The 22,768-nt window shown below is 36.3% G+C and overlaps 1 protein-coding gene across 17 annotated transcripts in view; it reads left to right on the plus strand.

The window, feature by feature from the left end:
* The window catches only part of Utrn (utrophin), a 527,655-nt gene that overhangs the window by 216,105 nt on the left and 288,782 nt on the right, over positions 1 to 22,768 (plus strand). For 14 of the 17 annotated variants that reach the window (XM_087190253.1, XM_087190252.1, XM_087190254.1 and 11 more), the window contains 5 exons: positions 6,106 to 6,267; positions 6,694 to 6,831; positions 14,602 to 14,736; positions 15,728 to 15,916; positions 16,798 to 16,970. In XM_087190253.1, coding sequence (XP_087046379.1) covers positions 6,106 to 6,267; positions 6,694 to 6,831; positions 14,602 to 14,736; positions 15,728 to 15,916; positions 16,798 to 16,970 — 797 coding nt within the window. The remainder of the gene's footprint in view (positions 1 to 6,105; positions 6,268 to 6,693; positions 6,832 to 14,601; positions 14,737 to 15,727; positions 15,917 to 16,797; positions 16,971 to 22,768) is intronic. The other 3 variants (XM_087190262.1, XM_087190257.1, XM_087190261.1) reach the window with 1 other exon arrangement.

The following is a 22,768-nucleotide window of genomic DNA, read 5'->3' on the forward strand; positions in this document are numbered from 1 at the left end:
ATAGTAGACCTTTGTCTGGGGGACTGCTGGTGAAAATTTTTTCCCACGTTGTGGGTTGTCTTTTCACACCGTTGGTGGTTTCTCTTGCTGTGCAGAAGCTTTTTAGCAAAAAGAGATCCCACTTGTTAGTTGTTTGTGCTAGTTCACGGGCAACTGAGGTTTTGTTCATAAAGTCTTTTCCTACCCCAGTGTCTTCAAGAGTTCGACCTAACCTCTGTTCCAGCCAGTTCAATGTTTCTGTTTTTATATTTAGATCTTTAATACATTTCAATTTTATTTTAGTGCATGGTGAGAGATATAGGTCTAGTTGTACCAATAAAAGGATATATAGCCGGGGATTTAGCTCAGTGGTTCTGCCACCTGCCTTGCAATTGGAAGGACACGAGTTCGATCCCCGGTACCAAAACAAAAGGATATACAAAAAAAAAAAAAAAAAAAGAAGACTGAAAATTCCATCTTCCAGAAAATCCCTCCTGGCTGTTCAACACTCCTGGCCATTAGAAAGATACAAATTAAAGCAGTGCTAAGATTTCATCTTACTCCAGAAAGAATGGAAATAATCAAGAAATCAAATAATAACAAATGTTGGTGTGGCTCTGGTGGAAAAAGAACCCTCCATTGTTGGTCTGAATGTAACTGGTACACCACTGAGGAAATCAATATGGAGATTTCTCAAAGAACAGAAATGAAAAGTATGACCCATCTATTCCGCTTTTAGGTATCTTCTCCAAAGACCTTAAGATATTGTACTACAGTGATACATGCATATCAATGTTTATAGCAGCACAATTCATAGTAACGAAATCCCAGAAACACTTTGTATAACCATCAGCAGACAATTGGATAGAGAAATTATCATGTCTAGTATATAGAACAGAATACTACTGGGCTATAAAGAATGACAAATATGAGACATTTGTGGGCAAACGAGTGCCCCTAGAAATTATAATTTTGAGTGAAATAAATTAGACACACAAAGTTAAATATTGTATGGTATCTTTAATCTAAGTGAGGCAAAGTACATACCTTTGTCTGAGGAATAGCAGGTGAAAATTTTTTCCCACATTGTGGGTTGTCTCTTCACACTGTTGGTGGTTACTGTTGCTGTGGAGCTTTTTAATAAGAAGAGATCCCACTTGTTGATTGTTTGTGCTAGTTCAAGGGCAAATGAGGTTTGTTCATAAAATCTTTTCCTACACCAATGTCTTCAAGAGTTCTACCTAACCTCTGTTCCAACTGGTTCAGAGTTTCTATTTTAATATTTAGATATATAATCCATTTCAATTTTAGTTTAGTGCATGGTGAGAGATATAGGTCCAGTTTTAATCTTTGGGATGTTGAAACCCAATTTTTCCAGCACCATTTATTAAAGAGGCTTTCTTTCCTCCAGTGAGGGTGTTTGGTTCTTTTGTCAAAAATGAGGTGGCTGAATGTGCCTGGAGTTGTTTCTGCATCTTCTAATCTGTTCCACTGGTCCTCAGGTCTGTTTCTTTGGCAGTACCGTGCTGTTTTTATCACAATAGCTTTGTAGTATAGTTTCAAGTTGGGGGTTGTAATACCCCCTGTCATGTCTCTGTTGCCTAGAATTGCTTTTGCTAATCTAGGTCTCTTCTTGTTCCAAATGAATTTTTGGATTATTTTCTGAAGGTCCATGAAGTATGCTGCTGGGATTTCAATTGGGATTGCATTGAGTCTATATAGTAGTTTTGGAAGTATGGCCATTTTCACTATGTTGATTCTTCCTACCCAGGAGCAAGGAATGTCTTTCTATTTTCTAATATCGTCTTCAATCTCTCTTTTCAGAGTGCTATAGTTTTCAGAGAAGAGGCCTTTGATTTCTTTTGTTAGGCTGATTCCTAGGTATTTCAGTTTTGTGTATACTATTGTGAAAGGAATTGTTTGCCCTATTTCTCTCTTAGTGAGTCTGTCATTGGTGTAGAGGACAGCTATTGATTTTTGTTTGTTGACCTTGTATCCAGCTACTTGACTGAATTTGGTTATTAAGTCTAGAAGACGTTTGGTGAAGTTCTTGGGGTCTTCTATATAGAGTATCATGTCATCTGCAAATAATGACAATTTGGCTTCTTCATTTCCTATCTTTATTCCTTTTATTTCTTTCTCTTGTCTAATTGCCGTGGCTAATGTTTCCAAAACTATATTTAACAGGATTGTTCCTGAAGGATTGTTAGTGAAGGGTTTCAGTTTTTGACCATTTAGTATGATATTGGCTATTGGCTTTTCATAGATGGATTTTATCAGATTGAGTTAGAGACCATCTATTCCAATTTTTTGTAGGGTTTTTATCATAAATGCTTGTTGGATTTTGTTGAATGCTTTTTCTGCATCTATTGAGATGATCATATGGTTTTTATTCTTGGCTCTATTGATATAGTGTATTACATTGATTGATTTGTGTATGTTGAACCATCCCTGCATCCTTGGGATGAATCTCTCTTGGTCAGGGTGTATGATTTTGATGTTCTTCTGCATTCTATTTGCCAGTATCTTATTAAGGATTTTTGCATCTATGTTCATTAGTGAGATTGACCTATAGTTCTCTTTTTTGGTTGTGTCTTTCTGGGCTTTGGGGATCAAGGTGATGCTTGCTTCCAGGAATGAATTGAGAGTATTGCTTCCCTTTAAATTTCACTGAAGAGTTTAAACAGTAGTGGCAGTAGTTCCTGTCTAAATGTCTTGTAGAATTCATCAATGAAGCCATCAGGATACGGTCTTTTCCTAGTTAGTTTTTAATTACATTTTCAATTTCATTGATTGATATTGAGTTGTTTAGAAGTTTTAGGTCTTCTTCACTCAACTTTGGTAATTCATACATATCTAGGAATCTGTCTAGTCTGTGTTTTCCAACTTACTGATGTATAAGTTCTTGAAGTAGGTATTGATCCTGTGGATTTCTGCTGGGTCCATTGTAATTTCATCCTTTTCATTCTTAATTGCATGTATTTAGGCAATTTTTTTCCTTTTTCTGATAAGGTTGGCTAAGATGAGGTTGGCTAAGAGTTTGTCAATTTTGTTTATTCTTTCAGAGAACCAACTCTTGGCTTCATTGATTTTTTTGTATCATTCTCTTAGTCTCCATTGCATTGATTTCGGCTCTGATCTTTATAATTTCCTCCCTTGTATGAGCTTTGGGTTTGTCCTGCTCTTCTTTTTCTAGAAGCTTGAGGTTTAGCATCAGGTTGTTTAATTGGGCTCACTCTGTTTTCCTAATATGCGTATTCACTGCTATGAATTTCCCTCATAAGACTGCTTTCATTGTGTTCCGTAGATTTTGCTATGTTGTATTGTCATTGTCAGTTAATTGTAGGAACTGTCTGATTTCTTCTTTAATTTTCTCTATGACCCTTTGGTTATTCAGAAATGTGTTGTTCAATTTCCATGTGTTTGTGAAATTCTTGCAGTTTCTTTTGCTATGGATCTCCAATTTCATCGCAGTATGGTCTGATAATATACAGGGGCTAACTTCAGTTCCTTTGCACTTAGTTAAACATGTTCTGTGAGCGAGTATGTGGTCTGTTTTGGAGAATGACTCATGTGCAGCTGAAAAGAATGTGTATTCTGATTTTGTGGGTTGGAACACTCTGTAACCACCTATTAAGTTCATTTGTTCAAGAGTTTGATTGAGTGCTAGTATATTGTTGCTTATTTTTTGTCGTTGATCTATCTATTTGTGACAGTGGGATACTGACGTCCCCCGCTACTATTGTATTAGTGCTTATTTGATTTTTCGTGTCCATTAGTATTTGTTTTATATAGTTGTGCACACTGGTGTTTAGTACATATATATTTATGATTGTCATCTATTCCTCTTGGATTGTTCTTTTTACAAGGGTGTAGTATCCTTTTTGTTTCTCTTAATCAGTGTTCGTTTGAAATCCACTTGATCTGCAAAGAGGATAGCTACTACTGTTTTTTGGGTTCCTTTTGCATGGAGTATTGTTTTGTACCCTTTAACTTTCAGCCTATGAGTTTCTTTTTGAATTAAGTGTGTTTCTTTTATGTAGCATATTGTTGAATCTTGCTTCTTGACCCATTCTGCCAGTCTATTTCTTTTGATCGGTGAATTCAGACCATTAACATTGATAGTTTTGTCTGATATGTGTTGACTTATCATTGTCATGACTTTTTCTTTTTGTTGGATTCTCCCCCTTTATGTTTAATTTATTGTCATGCCCTGTGGATTCATTCTGCTGGGCTTCCTGGGGTTGTCATCTGCATTGTCTTTTCCTAGGATTTTGACCAAAATTTTTGGAGTGCTGGTTTGGTATTCATGAAGTTCCTAAGGTGCTCTTTGTCATGAAAGTATCATTTCTCCATCAATTTTGAAAGATAGTTTTCCACGGCACATCAATCTGGGTTGGATGCTGTTTTCCTTTAGGGTTGAATTTGTCCCTCCAAGCTCTTCTTGCCTTGAGGGTTTTTGTTGAGAAGTCTGCTGTGATTCTGATGGGCTTTCCTTTGTATGTGATTTGTTTCTTCTCTCTAACTGCTTGTAGAATTTTGTTCTTCTGTTGGGTTTCTGGAATCTTAACTATTATATGCCTATGTGTCGATTTTTTTTTTTTTTTGATCAAGGCTATTTGGAGTCCTATGTACCTCCCTTATCTGTATGTCAAGTTCTTTTCCCCTGCTTGGGAAGTTTTCTGCCATCACTTCTGTGAACAGCTTTTTTTTTATGTCTTCTGCACTCTCCTGTTTCTTCATTGACTCTGATCAGTCTTATGTTATTCTTTGCATCATCTAGCAGCTGCTGGATTGATTTCTCATGATCCCTTACTAGTTTAAAAAAATTTTTCTTTTCCTGGTCACTAATTGCAATCTTATCTTCTATATCTGAAATTTTGTCCTCATGTTGGCTCATTCTGCTGCATAGACTTTCAATGGAGTTTTTAATTTCCTTGAAATCTGTTTGCATCTGCTTTATGGATTTCATTTGTTTCCTATGTTGGGATTCCATCATGTTCCTCAGCTCCTCTCTGGATTTATTAATCATGTCTTGCACTGTGGGCACAATCTCTGCTGTTATCAGAGAAATTATTTCTGATTTTATTTTTTCTAGATCCTCTTTTGTTGCCAGTTCAGGGAGTCTAGGTGCTTGAGTATCAGATTGTTCCATCTTGTTTCCCTTTGGGGTTGCTTTAGGTGATCTCAGAGTCTGGTTTTGAGACTTGTTTACGTGTCTTCTCATTCCAAGGTGGGGGGGGGTGGTGTGCTGCTGGCGCCTGCACAACTCACCTCTTTGGCTCTGGGGGCAGCTCTGCTCCTTGCCTTGGGGGCGGTGGTATGGCAGCCCAGAAGGCACCTCCTTGGTGCTGAGGGTAGCTCTGCTACTTGGTGCTGGGGCCGGTGGTACAGCTGTAATTTTGTATATTATTGTTTGACATGGTTTGTTAATGGTAGTGGAGTATTCCACTAGGTGTTCTGTTATCATTTTCTAAGTTAACTTTCCACTTTTAGTGACCGTCCATGAATGTTATATTTGTTAAAGTCATCTTGTGCTTATTTGCTCAACTCTTAATGTGCCCTTCAGATCGATTCTCAGAATTCCTTGCAATTTTTGTGAAAATGTGTGCATATAAAGATTATTGAAGAGAGATTTCAAATAGCCCAGGAGAAAATTTGTGCCAATTCATACTTCCATAATTGGGGTGCAAGAATGCTAGTTTCTCATAGTTAGGCAACACTAGATGTTATTTTCCTACATTTAGTTTTATTAAAATTGGACATGTCAGCCAGATTTCTAGTGCACAAATGTGAAGTTTTTCTATACAAATGTTATCTGAAAATACTGGGTTGGGAACTATGTCTTTCTTTGAAGTTCCAGTATCAAAATCCAGTGAGAATTCTTCTGGGGATACTTAATTGGGAAACAGTGGACTGGGGTCTCCTTGCATCCCCACCTCTGTTTCATGTTTAGGAAATGGACAATTCAGAGAAGCCTATATCAATACAATCATCACTGTATGAATGAATTAAATTAAAGCAAATTCAAGTAAATGTTAGTTCCTCTCTTGCCACCTCTTCTCTGAGGAGTTACGAAGAGTCAAGCTGAGACTATATTTTCAGAGACCTCTTTTCCTTCTACAGTTGCTAATTGACCAGGAACCCACATCCTACCAGTATGTGGTCACCACTGAAGAATTTGAAGCTGCTATGCCTTTCTCTGACTTGGATAAACTAGAAAAGGATGTAGAAAGTATGTTAAAAATTGTGGAAAAACACTTGGAATACAGTGATGGCAATGAAGAGGTTTGTTCAACAGATTTTCAAAAACTATGGTGTTCTCATTTTTCTTTTCCTTCAGTTATATTTTTATATCAATAATATTTATCCATACAACCTTTCAAGCATAACTGAAGAAATCTAAAGGGGATTTTCTGAGTGTCATTAGTGGATTTTTCAAGTGCTTTATGTGATCCTTAAACACAAACATACACACAACCCATGTTTTCTGACTAAAAGTAATTCTTCAGCTAACTTGGTCTTAACTAGCTTTGAGATATTTTAATTTCAAATATAAATTATTTGAAGAGAACCACGAGTTGTTTCATCATTCAGATTAACGTCTCTTGACTTAACCCTGAACCTCATAGGTTAGTTCTCCTACTTGGAAACTTATAGTAGTGTCTCTGTACTTCTGGTCTTCTGAATAATATTTTTCTTTCCAACATTCAGATGGATGAAGAGAGAGCCCAGATTGAGGAAGTTCTACAAAGAGGAGAACAAATGTTACGTCAACCTATGGAGGATAATAAGAAAGAAAAGATCCGTTTGCAGTTGTTACTTTTGCATACAAGATACCACAAAATTAAGGTATATAGATGAGGAGTCTCTGTTGCATCTAAATAAATTATTCAGCTTGTGCTATTTAGGTATTTGATGTTACATTTGCTGACAGTTTAAACCAAACCAGTCAGGATATTATCTCCCCTTTCTAATGTGTTTTCCTAGAGTTTTATATTTTTGGATATCATAGAATTCAAAGAAATAGAAATGTACAATCATCTCTTTTGGATTTCTGATCTTATATGAAATCTAGAAGAAATCTGTCCCTTTCAGATGTGACTTCCTTCAGTTCTAAATTTTACATATGGAGGTCTTGGCTATGTCACTAAAATTTTTAGTTCACAAATAACTAAATTCTTGAGGCTGATGTACTGTGATGTATATTCCAGAACAGGATTCATTTCTAGCTCCTTTTTAAATGGAGATCTTCTCAGTTGGATCTCCCCATTCTCTGTGATGCTGGAAATTGAACCTGGGGCCTTCCACATGCCAAGCAAGTGCTCTACCACTGAGCTACATCCCAGACCTTTTTATTTTATTTATTTATTTATTTATTTATTTATTTATTTATTTATTTATTTATTTTTGGTACTGGGGATCGAACTCAGGACCTTGCTCTTGCAAGTCACGTGGCGGAACCACTGAGCTAAATCCCCCATTGTATTTTGAAACAAGGTCACACTAAATTTTCCAGGCTGGCCTTAAACTTTCAATCCTCCTGCTTTAGCTTTCCAAGTAGCTGGGATGACAAGTATGTGCCATTATGCCCAGCTTCCTAGCTGTATTTTAAGTGGTGCTGGTATTCCCCATGGGTCTGTCTTTTGGTAGTTCCTTCCAGAACCAGTTTTGTTTGATCATTTTGGAGCTTGAGATTTCAGTGTATTTACTGCCTATTGGATGCCTCCAACTGCATGGGGCATTACCCTTCTGATATGTTCCAAACTTGACCTGCCATCCCCCTCTCTTGCAATCTGTGTTTCTTACCTTATTTTCTGTCTTCAGGAAGTACCTTAAAAATTAGCTAGTATTTCAAGCAGAAAATTTAACTTCATTCTCAGTTCCTTATACCATGTCAGGAAGCAATCAAAACCTTAAGGTTAACTAAAGCAAGATACAGATCGGAGCCTGGAGTTAGATGTTATTCTGCCAGTGGCTTATTACAGGAACATGGAAAAGTGACTTAATTTATCTTAGTTCATGGTGGTTTCCATAATTCAGACTTTCAATGGTCTTCTATTAAATTTTGCAATATATTTACAACCAATTTTCTTTTTTTTTTTTCTTTTCTTCTTTTTTTTTTTCCCCATTAAGTTTAGTGGTACATTTTAGGTATAAAATACCATTACATTCATCATTGGGATCTTGTACCATTGCATGAGTATCTTGGTTCTTATTTTTTTCCCCTTCCCTTGCCCTCCCTTCACCCCCTCCACCTTTCCCTATTTGCAAAGACTTTGTTTCCATTTTTTTCCTTTTCTCATATTTTTTCTTTTCCTTTTTTTCCTTTCCTCTACCCCTCCCACTTCCCCTGCTCCTTTAGACCTTTTCTTTCTGTTACACAATATCAGTTATACATTTTAAAAATTACAATATCAAGATCTAGGAGACATTACCACAGATTTTACAGAATTTAAAAGGATATAGAAATCATATTACAAAAATCTTTTTTGAAATAAATTTGACAACTTCTAAGAAGTAACTTGGGAGACAAATTAATGAAACTAACTCTGGAGGAAATATAAAATTTGAATAGCACCTATTAAAGAAAGTATATTCCTAGCTTGAAAACCTACCTATATGACAACAGCAGGCTCATATACATTTTAACTGATAAATTATATCAAACAATTGAAGCAGAGAAAAGAAGGAAAACTTCTCCCCCCATTTTAGGAACTCAACATTGTGCTAATCCTAAAACTGGATAAAGATAATAGAAGAAAAAGTATGAACATAGATAGAAATTTGTTTATCAAAACAAACTCTTAGAAGTCAGATCTGGCAGTATGTAGAAATTGGTTTTGTTATAGGGATGGCAGTGTTGGTTCAGCATTGGAAGATCCACCCCCAAAAGTCATCATTTTAACAGAGGAAAGGAAAAAGCCATATGATCCTGTCACTAGTTGGAGAAAAAGTATTGGACTAAATTCTACAGCTGTTCATGGTAAAAGCTATCAGGAGACTTGAAGTAGAACAGAACCTTCTCAACAGATCAAAGACATGTACTCCATACTTCCAGTGAGAATGCCTTATATGAATGGAGAAGATACAATGCTTTCTCCTTAAGGTGGGGAACAAGGGCAGATATGCTTACTCTTTAACTGTACATTAAACTTTGAAACCTAGGCCCCACCAAAACAGTCTGGCAATAAAATGACACAATTAGGATAGGATTGGCAAGGTTGAAACAAAATCTTTATCTGTAGATGAAATGATCATCTACAGAGAAAATACTAAGAAATCTCTAGGAGCCCCTAGAACTTGTAGTTGAATTTAGCAGGATTAGAAAACACAAGGTATATATAAAAATTCAGGTCTGTGTATATTTGCTATAAATGAAGAATTGGATATTGAAATTTATAAGTTATGTAGGAGTACAAAGGACCTAGAAAAGTTAAAACAAAACAAAACCAAAAAAAAAAAAACCAAAAGAAAAAAAAGAACCAAAAAAACAAAAACAGTGTTGGAAGATGTTTAGTACCTAATTTTAAGACTTCTTCTAAAGCTACAGTAATCAAGGCAGTGTTGGTGTAAAGAAAGACATATAGATCATTGGACTAAAACAGAGAATCTAGAAATAGAACCACACATATATGGTCCACTGAGTTTTGAAAGATTATTTAACATTAGCATTTTATAGAATATAAATGCAATTCAAGAGCCGAGGAAGAGATAAGTGTTTTCAGCAAACAGCTCTAGAGCACCTGGTATCTATATATAAAAAAATTAACCTCAACCCTTTATTTCCATATATGAAAATAACTTGAAGGGATCTATGAACTTAAATATGAAAACCTAAAAGTATAAAACTTTAAGAAGAAATTATAAGGGAAAATATTTATGAATTTAGGGTAGGCAAGAACTACCTAGTTTACGAAAGACATGATGTATAAAAGAAAAAAATTGATAAATGAGATTCTATCAAAATTTAGAACTTTAAATGACATCATTAAAATGAAAAGTAGCCCTTAAACAGACCATATTTACAATGCATATAACCTATGACCAGAATATATAAAGAATTCTTAGAGCTCATTAATACACAACCCAATTAAAAAGTAGACATAAGAAGATGATAAATAGCCAGTACAACACAAGGAAAGGTGTGCAACTCTAGAATCAGAAAAATGCTAATCAGTACAATAACAAGATTGAATTATACACTCATTAGGGAGGTGAAGTTAAAAGTTTTAAAAGCCTTGTCATGACTTTTTCTTTTTGTTGGATTCTCCCCCTTTGTGTTTAATTTGTCACACCCAATGGATTCATTCTGCTGGGTTTCCTGGGGTTGTGATCCTCATTGTCTTTTCCTAAGGTGTTGTCTAAAATTTTTGGAGTGCCAGTTTGATATTCATGAAGTTCCTGAGGTGCTCTTTATCATGAAAGTATCTTATTTTTCCATCAGTTTTGAAAGATAGTTTTGCAGGGTACATCAGTCTGGGTTGGAGGCTGTTTTCCTTTAGGGCTTGAAATACATCACTCCAAGCTCTTCTTGCCTTGAGGGTTTGCATTGAGAAGTCTGCTGTGATTCTGATGGGCTTTCCTTTGTATGTGATTTGTTTTTCTTCTCTCACTGCTTGTAGAATTTTGTTCTTCTGTTGGGTTTCTGGAATCCTAACTATTATATGCCTATGTATAGATTTTTTTTTTGATCAAGCCTAGCTGGAGTCCTATATGCCTCATTTATCTGTATGTCAAGTTCTTTCCCCCTCCTTGGGAAGTTTTCTGCCATCACTTTGGTGAACAGTTTTTTTTTATGTCATCTACACTCTCTCCTGTTTCTTCTTTGACTCCAATCAGTCTTATGTTATTCTTCTTTGCATCGTCTAGCAGCAGCTGGATTGATTTCTCGTGTTCCTTTACAATTTTAAAGCAATTTTTCTTTTCCTGGTCACTAATTGCAATCTTTTCTTCTATATCTGAAATTCTATCCTCACGTTGGTTCATTCTGCTGCACAGACTTTTGATGGCATTTTTAATCTCCTGGAAATCTGTTTGCATCTGTTTTATGGATTCCATTTGTTTCCTATGTTGGGATTCCATCATGTTCCTCAGATCCTCTATTTTTTTACCTGTGTCCTCTCTAGATTTATTAATCATGTCTTGCACCATGAGCAAAATCTTTGCTGTTATCTGAGTAATTATTTCTGATTTCCTTTTTCCCAGATCCTCTTTTGTTGCCAGTTCAGAGAGTCCAGGTGGTTGAGTATCAGATTGTTCCATCTTGTTTCCCTTTGGGGTTGCTGTGGGTGATCCAGAAGTCTGTTTTTGAGGCTTCTTTACGTGTCTTTTCATTTCCACGGGGGGGGGGGTGCTTCTGGTGGCCGCATGGCTCACCTTCTCTGCCCTAGGAGCTTGGGATGGCGGCGGGGGAACTTCCTTCCGGGTGCTGGGATCGGCTCAGCTTCTCTGCCCTAGGAGCATGGGATGGTGGTGGGGGAGCTCTCCAACTAATTTTCTTATGTCCAGTTTTGTTTTTTTTTTACTGTGGCATTTCTTCTATATATTCCCCAGAATTTTTTCCCCAAAGTCATGGCTTTTCTTAAGAAACTTTTCATGAACAGATTGCAAAATACTGTAGCATTGAGTGCAGGGCTTATCCTTATAGTGTTATGCCAAGGCTTATGTCTCACCCCTGGCTGCTACTTCTTCAATCCACTGTCCCTCATCACATAGCAAAACTACACTGGGTTGCTTCATTTTTTCCTAAACACACCATATGCTTTAGCACCTCTAGGATTTTGCTAATTTTATTCCCATTCCTGTAGTGGATTTTGTCTTCTTGTTTTACCTTCAAAATGGTTATCTTTTAAGACTTTCCTTCATTTTTTACTTCTAACATCTGTCAGAATATTTTATACTTAATGCTTTTTTACTACTTTTAAAAGTATCTATCATCCTTAATACTTTTTCAAGGATTCAGGCTATATTTTACATATCTTTAAGTCTCAAAATAGAAGTTATTACTCACCCAAAATGGGAATAATTTTTAGGCATTTAATACACAAATAAATTTGTTTTTAAAAGTGCTAATATTGGCAGCTGTACCTCAGACAAAGGATTACTATCTAGAATATATAAAGAAATGAAAAAAATTAGACCCCCCCCAAATTCAAAGACCCAATTCAAAATGGGCATCTGAAATGAACAGACATTTCTCAGACAAAGAAGTAAAAGCAGCAAATATATGAAAAAATGTTCAGCATCATTCGTCATTCAAGAGATGCAAATGAAAACAACACTGAGATTCCACCTCACCCCAAAAAGAATGACTGCTATCAAGAAATCAACAAATAACAAATGCTGGTGGGGTTGTGGGGAGAAAGGAAACTATCTCCATTGTTGGTGGGAGTGCAGACTGGTGCAACTATTGTGGAAGTCAATGTGGAGATACCTCAAAGAACTAGGACTAGAGGTTCCATTTGACCCACCTATTCCCCTGCTGGGGATCTTCCCCAAAGAATTAAAAGAATCATACCACAGTGAAATATGTGCACCCATGTTCATAGTGGCACAGTTTGTAATAGCTAAAGCATGGAAGCAGCCCAAGTGCCCATCAACTGGAAACTGGATAAAGAAAATGTGGTTTTTTTATAAAACAGAGTACTACTCAGCCATAAAGAATGAAAAACTAGAGTCATTTATAGCTAAATGGATGAATATTGAGGCCATACTCTTAAGTGAAATAAATAGGACATATGTGTAAATACCGAATAGTTTCACTAGTGTGAGAAACTGATAGTGTAAACAAGGGTTAAAATGATTAAAATGAATAATTGATAATTTGAAATAGGAAAAAAGGTCCAAAGATGAAGGAGTGAAGGGAGGGGAAGGGGAAAGGAAAAGAGGGAAAGGAAAAACTATGAGAAAAGAAAAAAAAATGGAAATGAAATCTATGTAAATAGGGAAAGGCGGAGTGTGTGAAGGGTGCACAGGTAATGGGGAAAAAAATAAGAACCAAGATAAATCATGTACAGGTAGAAACACCCAATGATAAATGTAAACGAATTGTATACCTAAAATGTACCAATAAAAGAACAACAAAAAATAAATAAACGTGCTAATATTTACGATTAGAAGTGCATTAAGTGATTTCAGTAGCATTATTTATTGTAATTAATGTAGTTTAGTCTATTTCTTTAGGACAAATATTTTATTTTTCAAGTCTGTAGTTTTCAAAACCAATATTGTTCTTAGCTATGAGTATTAGAATCATTTGGGGGAGCCTAAAAAATAGTAATGGCCAAATATATCCCTCAAACCAATTAAATCTTTCAGGTTGGACCTAGATGTGGTCATTAAAAAAAAACAAAACTAAAAACTTTCTCAATGATTCTAATGGTGTCTTATTGCTGTGACAGAATTTAAAGGAGGAAAAGTTTATTTTGGCTGACAGTTTGTAGAGGTTCAGTCCGTGGTGAGCTGACTCTAAAGCAGGGCAGCATAACAGAGGGGCCTGACAGTGGAGAAACAGTGCATGGCAAGGCAGGCAGAAAGCAGTAGGCTTCCTTCTGCTTTTCCTTTTATTCCATCCATTGGATGGTGCCACGCACACCCAGGGTGAGCCTTCCCATCATCTACACCCAGAGCCATGATAAACTAATCAGTACACTAATCCAGTTATCACACTCCCTTAATCCATCTTCATACACCCTAGATCCTGCTAGCTCTGAAAACCCCACTTATGGGAGCATGAGGCTTTGGGGGGATATCCAGCTACAAGCTATAATAAATGGGGAATCAGAATTAGGAACCACCAGTTTATAGGACTCATTTTCTTATTTGCAATATTTGTTAAGTGCCCTTTTTCTCTTTCTTTATTAGGTTATTACTGTTCTTAAATATTTATGTGTTCATTATAAAATAAAAATATTAACCTCTTACCTTATATGCTGAATTTTCTTATTGACTTTTATGTTCTAATTATTTTACCTTAAACATGCAACCATTTAAAATTTGTGTTAGGCCACATAGGACAGTTTTTTTCCTTTGTAATTTTTTTATTGTGGCACTGGGGATTGATCCCAGGGCCTCGTGCATGCAAGGCAAGTGCTCTAGCACTGAATAGTGTCCCCAGTCCTTCCTTTGTATTATTTTTTTATAAATCTGTTTTGGGACCTGAAAAGTCCTTATCCCCCAGAGTTGATGAATAGTTAATTGTTTAGTTCCAGTTTTTTCCTATTTTGAAAAAGAAAGCGTTATATAGTGCTCGTTTAAATTTGTTCATCTATTCAGACTTTAGTTTGTTGAATAATATGACTTGTGTGTTATAACACTCTTATTTTGGCACCAACCTGCAGTATGTGTGTGTTTCTGTGTTTTAACAAAATTCTTAAAAAATAAAATCACCCGGAAGTGAAATCTAGGTCAGATCTTGAGGACATTTTTCTTTTTCTAGGCTGTTTTGATTGATCACTCTCTTGGGGAAAAAAAATCTATTTTGAGAGTATAGAAAGCACATCTTTAGCCACCTTGTTGCTTCTGCAAGAGTGTGAAGAGTTAGAAAAGTCCCTGGCTGTCTTTTTTGTCTGAATGGAAAAAGAGACAGTCTTGATGAATGGAACTTTTTTTTTAAACTAGACACTTCACATTTATATACCTGCTGACTCCTGGTGCATTCTGAAGCCTCTGACCCAGTTGGCCTTGCAGAACGACAGGCCCTGTTATGTAATGGAGGAAGCAGCACAGGATCCCTGGCTTGTCGTAGTCACTGAGGTATAAAAGTGGCTCTCAGCAATATCCAGTAGAGCAGATGTAAAACAAAAGTCGTGCCAAAAGTAATATCTAGCGATGCTAAAGGGAAAAACACTACAGTGTTAAATGACTGACATACACAATCAAGTAGTTACACATTCAGAGCCATCCCTGGTCTTGGCAAAACGGAAGAGCCCTCAGCCAGGTCTGGTGAATGGATGTAAAGGCACAGAGGAGGGTGCATCTCAAGTTGCCCTTTTACTCCTTTGAATTGATTGTTTAGCCCACATAGACTTTCCTTGGGTTATTTTCTTCTTCCTTATGGTTAAGTGGAAGAACATTGAGCCTAATTTTAAAAAATGAAAATTTGAAAAATTAAAACAAATTTTTCTTTGCATAAAATATTTAGCATATTTTTATTCAAAACCGGGTGGTTATTCTTGTGTGGTTATATTGTTTATTTCAGCATTTTTTAATGTTTGCTTAAAAATAGAATTTTCTGTTTTAGACATACACATATATATCTAGAAGTGCTTTCTGACTAAAATTGGAATGTTTGGCATTAAGATAGTAAAATTAATATTAGCAACAAGTATAGTTAGTCTGTTGATAAACTCAGTGTACCTGTAGGCTTGCTTCAGATTTGAGTATTGAGAAATGCGAGACTCTTTCAAAATAAAAAATTTATGTAAAATGCTACGTATTTAGCTCAGTGGTTGAGTACTTGCTGGGTTTAACCTCCAATACTGCAAAAAAAGCAACTAACAAAACATTCAGGTATTGACTTATTTATGCTACTTAATGCCAGGCTGCAGATAAAAATTGAAATAAAGATTGTTCAGAGTTTCTGACACAGTATAGGTTTAAAATATACAAAATGATAATTAAGATTCTTAACTTTGATTCATGGTCTTTAATGCTGTAGTCTGAATAGTCTATGGCATTTTGCTATTAACTCATTTTGGGGATATTTTAAGGTATATGCAGTACTTAAAAAAAATTTTTTTTATAGGCCATCCCCATTCAACAGAGGAAAACAAGCCAACTCACTTCTGGGATTAGATCATCTCTCCCCCCAAATTATCTGGTTGAAATTAACAAAATATTACTTGCCATGGATGGTGTTGAATTATCCCTTAATGTTCCTGAACTAAACACCACTGTCTATGAAGATTTCTCCTTTCAGGAAGACTCTCTGAAGGTAAATCTCCAGGCCCTGTGTTGGAATAGTTAATGTAGAAATGAAGCAAGAAATTTATCTTAACTGTGTAGATGGTGTGCATCCTTTAAAATGTGTGCCAAGGAATTAATAATGTATATGAATAATGAAACTTTCCTGTACTCACCAAAGAAATATAACAATTTTAATTTTTAAAATGGGTATGGAGGGGCTGGGGATTTAGCTCAGTGGTTCTGCCGCCTGCCTCGCAAGTGCAAGGTCCCGAGTTCGATCTTTGGTACCAAAAAAAAAAATGGGTATGGATTTTTATGTATGCATGAATATTATTTGCAACATCAAACTTTTTTGTCGTCAAACATAAGCACAGATCATATTCCTGTCTTATAATCTTGATTCTCATTTGTGTAAAATGCAACATTTCTCAGGCCAACTATAATGATTTAAGATTGTCTTGTTGTTGAAGTATGGAATGACATCTTTGTAAGTTAAAGTATTTAGTTGTTCTTTCAACGTTTTTTATTTAATTTGATTGCATTTATATAAAGTCATTGATAGATTCTGTAGGTCTGATAACTCATTTCTGTCATTTAAAGTAGCATTATTAGATAATTACAAATATAAATAATTTCACTTCAAACACTTGTTGGCCTTCATAGAATGTTATCAAAGCCACTTTGAAAATCAGCAAGGACATTTTTCTTCCTGTTATTAGTGTTATAGCATTCTGCTCTCTTGGGCCAATGCAGAATATTTTTTTTTAAAACATTGCCAGTTTTCATGAACAACAATAAGTATGTTTCATTGTTATCTTAAAACGGGTGTCCTCCAGTGTAAATTTTCAGTCATTTGTGATTCTTCTATTCCTGGCTGGATTTTGCTAATGTGTGGCAATGTGTCTTCAGACCATCAAAGACCAACTGGACAGACTTGGAGAGCAGATCGCAGTTGTTCATGAGAAGCAGCCTGATGTCATCCTGGAAGCCTCCGGGCCTGAAGCCATCCAGATCAGAGACATGTTGTCTCAGCTGAATGCCAAGTGGGACAGAGTTAACAGAATGTACAGTGATCGGAAAGGGTATGTGCACACTGAACTCCTATTTAATTTCTAAAAATATCCCTGCACGTCCATGGGCCACAGAGAAGTTCATGTATACAGTGTGCTTCCGGATAGTATGTTTCATATCCTTATAATGTGCTCTGCTCACTACATTGTGATGAGAAAACTTCCTTAAAAAGGAATTGATCATATACAGTTGACCATTTTTCACATAATATCTAAAGAATATGGGAGCACCTTTAATTATTAATATCTAAATAATGTCTTATTCTTTAAAAATTTAAAAAGGATTTTCATTAATGTTCACTTTCTCTACCTACTTGATGATTAATGTGAGTGTAGGGCAGAGACAGCTACAGAGAATTGGAATCCATGTATAACCTCAAGTCCTTTTTTAAAAATTTTTCTTTATTTTTTTGGAACCGGGGATCAAACTCAGGATCTTGTGCTTGCTAGGCAGGCGGCAGAACCATTGAGCTAAATCCCCGGCCCCCTCAAGTCCTTTTTTATAGCCTTCTGTTTCACAGGATATTTTTGAACCTTCTTAGTAGATTTTGGCCAGGCCTTTTAAAAGGTAGAAACACAAAGTGGTTTGATTTTTTGCCAGTAGATCTGTAGTGGAAATGCAAACAGGATATGAACTAGCTGGATATAAAGTACTATACAAAAGTTAATACAGAATAACACATTGGAAAACTTTAGAGACATAAAAACCAGACATCTTATTCTTCATCTTTAAAAAAAATTACAGCCAATATATTTCATGTGACTATCCAATCCTTGAAAAGGTATTTTTTCGTAGCCTTTATTTCTTTGTATAGATTTTGAAAATCATCTCTTCATACATTTAGAGAATATCTTTCTATGAATAGCTTATTCTTTCATATATATATATTTTTTTCTTTTTTCTGGTACTGGGGATCGAACTCGGGACCTTGCGCTTGTGAGGCAGGTGGCAGCACCACTGAGCTAAATAGCTAACTCGCTAAATCCCCGGCCCTCTCACTTATATTTTATCAGGCTTGATTATTAGAGGAAGACAGATTTGCTGAAAAGTAATAACATTTTAAGGCTCTAAATTACATCTAAAATTGGTTACTGCAGCCCTGCCACCAGTAGTATTTGGAAGTATGTCCTTTTTGAGCCCTGCCTAAATTTGGCAGGATTTTTTTAAAAGATTGCTGCTCCGATTTTATATTGATAGGTTCCATCTCAATTTTATTTTCACTTCCCTATCAGTGAGATTTGAATATTTTTACATATGTTTTAAATCATGGTATTATTATTGATTTACTTTTGCAAAAGCTTTTTTCTTCATCAAGGATATTAACCATTTATATTTTTTGTTTATTGAATAAGTAGCCACAGCTTTTCATATGATGTTTAATTTGGTAATGGTGAAATTTTGAGATATAGAAAATTCAGTTTTACATAACTGTATCTTTTTTTTTTTTTTTTTTGTACCGGGGATCAAACTCAGGTCCTTGCGCTTGCACAGCAGGTGGTGAAACCACTGAGCTAAATCCCTGGCCCCTACATAACTATATCTTATAGTCTTTTTCTTTGTGATTTCATTAATTAAAATGAGACAATATGCATATACATTACTTTTTCACTGTGAGTATAAATATGTATATTTTAAAAATAAGTTTTAGTGGTTGATTTATAATTTACATTTAGTTATCTAAACCATTTGATTTTTGTTTTGTTTTTGCTACAGAGTTTCATTACTTAGTTCAAGCTGGTCTTGAATTGTGTTGTATAGCATGAACACATGCTGTAGAGTATGCAGGTCTACTTTTTAAACATTCCTCAGCTATCTTTTGGTGCAGCCTGTTAAACACTGATCTGCTATAGTTTGCTTCATTTTTTAAAATGAACAACCAATTTTTCCTATTTATTTAATTTTGCAAATTTTGACTTCTTGTACCAGTAGTGTTAGTCAACTACTACCATATTGTCATTTTTAAAGCATTGTATTTTTTTTCCATTCGACAAAGTAAAATCCACATTTCTTTCCCCACAATTATCCTGAAATCTATATTCTCTTTCTATATCTCTTCTTCTGTAAAATCTTAGTCATTTCAGTCATTTTATGGAAAAATGATCAATTCAAAATGTAGTCTTTGTTTTCTTGTTCTGGGCTCTTTTCTGTGACCTCAGAAAAGTTTGAAGTGTTGTTGAAACTTTTCTTATCAGGATTGTTACAAAAGAGTAATGTGCTTTTCCTTTCCTTACATTGCTAAGCTATCCTTACCTGCCTATTTTTCTCCATTCTATTTAATCACCCATCTCAGGCAACAAGTGAGAGCTTTTTTGCACTCCCCCCTCCTTTTGATTAAATTCCATGCAATCATGTGCCTCATGCAGAGTTTCAATTCTTAGTCATCAGCACACAAGGGAGGCCACCAAGGACCCCGTCTGTTCCAGGTCTCTGAGGTGCTCTGTCTCCTACTGTTCAAGCTGGTTGCTGGCCTACAGGGAAAGAGAGGTAGATACTGTGGAAATAAAGCATCTCCTCCTTCAGAAAGAACCTCCTTATGCCTCCTTTGTGGTCATCGGAGGCATTCAGATTCATATTTCCAGAAACAAGAACTTTAAAACCACTTAGGCAGATCGTGGCACTCTTTTATCTGGCATATTTTATTCCTTGTGCTCAGATATTTCTTCCTTCCTGTCTTAAATACCTGAGTCCTTGTGTGTCTTCTCTAAGAAATCTCTTCTCAGACAGTTACCCTCATTAAGTTCTTTTGTGGCTTTCATTGCTGTATAGATGAAGTCCAGCCTTTTCTTGAGCTCAGAAGCTTTTTAACAGTCTTCTCAGTGGGCCTTAATTTTAATATGTTACACTCTGTTCAAAATAAGATTTTTTTTGGCTCACTACACACAATGTGTTTACATTTTTCTTCACTTTCTTCACTTTTTCTTTCTTATTTATACTCCAAATTCCATCCTCCAACTGGATAGTTTTCCTTCTCTATTCCATCAGTCATTCTTTTTACATCATTTAAAAAGTTATTAGAGTTCTGTTTCATTATAAAAAGACTTTACCTATCTACCTTTCCATCCATTTATTCATGCATCAGGTGTTTGATGAAGATTCATTGCACACTAATGAGATACCTGTGTAGAGGATTACAAACAGATATGGTCCCTCTCAGGGTCCAAAAATATATAGTATAAAGAAGCAGACAGATTATTATTAGACAGTGGACAGGGTTATGGAAAGGACAGCACATGGGCCAGGGATTTAGCTCAGTGGTTCTGCTGCCTACCTCGCAAGTGCAAGGACCCAAGTTTGATTCCTGGTACCAAAAAATCAAAACAAAAAAATATATGCCCTAGTAGAAAGGACAGCACAGGAGGCCACGATAAGGACCCTGGTAGATCTCAGCAGACTTCTTGGGTACTGTGACGTTAGCCAGATGAAGGCATAGGCAGAATGCAACACTGCATAAGGTCATAGATGAGAGGAGTGTGGTGCGTTTGAGCAGAAGAAAATAGCCCAGTAGACCTAGAACTCTTAGCAATGAGATGAAACCAGAAAGGTCTAAAGGGGCCAAATCCGAAGGACCTTATTAAGTAGTTTATTTTAGTCTGAAACCAGGAGAGAGCAATTGCAATATTTTACCCAGGGGTTGACAGTTGATTGATTGTAGGACAGATTGGCGGAAGACAAGACCGAGAGACCAGTTGTGATTGTCATGTGACGTTGGCTTGACAAGTCATGGAAGTGGCAACTGAGGGAGAATTTGAGAAATAAGTGGTTGAATCTGTAGAATGTCGGGGTTGATGAATGTGATGAACCTGGAGGAAGGAAGGGGGGCCTAAGAAGCAGCCCCCATGTCTTTGGCTTGAGGATCTTGGGAGGCGATGGCACCCATCTTTCCACAGGGGACACAGGTGGTGAGATGAGCTCGTGGAGAAGATGGCAAGACCAGTTGGGTTGTTAGGGACAGCAAACTCTTTTCTAGTTTAAAGCCAAATAAAGGATGGGAAAGATGAGCAGACATCTCTTCATGGTCAGCAAGGTTTGGGCTTTTGAGATTCTCCCTCCTTGGAACTCCATAGGCCCTCATGACTTCTTGGTGCCTCCCACCTTGCAGGCTGGGGTAGAGAGGAGGAGATGGCTCTGCTGAGCTGAACTGAGTATCCTGCTTTAGAACTCTTCTCAACTTAGCCCATAGTTATACTGCTTAGACTTGTTTGAAATTTAATGTTCTGTTAGTAGTGGTATTGATCTTTTCTAGGTTTAGTGCTTATATTCTCAAAGCCTTTAGATCTTCCGAACAACCTTATTAACAACATTACCTATTCAATATTGTAGTATCTATAAAATTGGAAGTTGTGATTATTGTTAGTGCATGGGGTTACCAGTCACACTAAGATTGCTGTAGTATCATCTCGAACTTTCTTTGAAATGTTATTTTTCTCACTCTTAAGAGTGTTGCTTTCCTGTGTTCAGTTAACAAATATTAGCCAGGTTTTAAAAATAATTTCTTATGCAAGAAGACAATTTAAACATTAGAGATTTGTGAGGTTGGTGTGATCATTTTATTATTTTTAAAATGATGATGCTACATTTTTATTGTATAAAAATATAAATTTTGTTAATATTAGAATCTCAGAGGGTTTTGTTTTGTTTTTATTTGTTGTTGTTGTTGCTTTTTTGACAGACATTCTTATCTATGTATCCCAGTCTGGCCTCAAATTCAGTGTAATCTCCTTTCTCAGCCTCTAGAGTGCTGGGATTGCATGTGTGCACCACCACAGTCTGCTTCAGAAATCTTTCAAACCTCTCCTAGCTCCACCACTCTAAATATAAATGAATGAATAAAATTTCCTTAGATCCTAATCCAATCAGGCTTTCCCTTTCCATCTTATTTGTGCTTTGCACATACTTCCATTCTTACTGTCTTTAGGTAAATGGGGCACTCAAGATTACTCATTACAGAAAGCATATTAGTCTGTTTGGTTGCCATAAGAAGGTGCACAGACTGGGTGGTCCAAACAACGGACATTTATTTGCTCGCAATTCTGGAGGCTGGAAGCTAAGAGCAAGGTGGGGCAGGGTCAGTTTCTGGTGGGGTTTTTCTTACTGGCTTCCGGAGAGCCACTTTCTCGCTCCACTCTTACATGAGAACGCTCTGCGTGTCTCTTCCTCTTCTCATAAGGCCCCTGGTCCTTTCAGATTAGGGCTCCACCCTCGTTTAACTTAGTTACATCCTTAAAGCCCCATTTCCAAATACGTTGTCACCATGGGGCTTAGGGGTTTGACATATAAATTTCCACTGGACAGAATTAAGTTTGTGACACCAAGTCAATTGAGTACAAGGGAATTTAGAAGTGATTGAGCCCTTTGGAATTTTTTTTTTTTTTTTTGGTACCTGGGATCGAACTTGGGACCTTGCACCTGCTAGGCAGGCAGTGGAACCACTGAGCTAAATTCCCGGCCCTGAGCCCTTTGGAATTTTTATAGGTGTAACAACATATTTTTTTTTCTAAGAAAATAGAGTAATTCACCATATATTTTGTGGTACTGAAATATTAACTGTATAAAGTTGAGCGGATTAACATGCTATAACTAATGAAGCTTGGCTTTGCAAGCCAGAGGAGGCTGCATCTTTTCTAATGAAAAGATGCCTAAGATGCCTTGGGGTGTGTGTGTGTGTGTGTGTGTGTGTGTGTGTGTGTCTGTGTGTCTGTGTGTCTGTGCACGTACGTGTACGTTGGGGAAGGGTAGAATGGCAGTGTGTGCAGATTACCTTGCTCTTGATTTTCTGCTTGAAGAGGAATTATTAACTATAATCTACTGT

This window comes from Heterocephalus glaber, unplaced genomic scaffold (genome assembly GCF_053883595.1).
Source record: "Heterocephalus glaber isolate CG9 unplaced genomic scaffold, H.glaber_assembly_v1.0 deba00001550, whole genome shotgun sequence".
NCBI lineage: Eukaryota > Metazoa > Chordata > Mammalia > Rodentia > Bathyergidae > Heterocephalus > Heterocephalus glaber.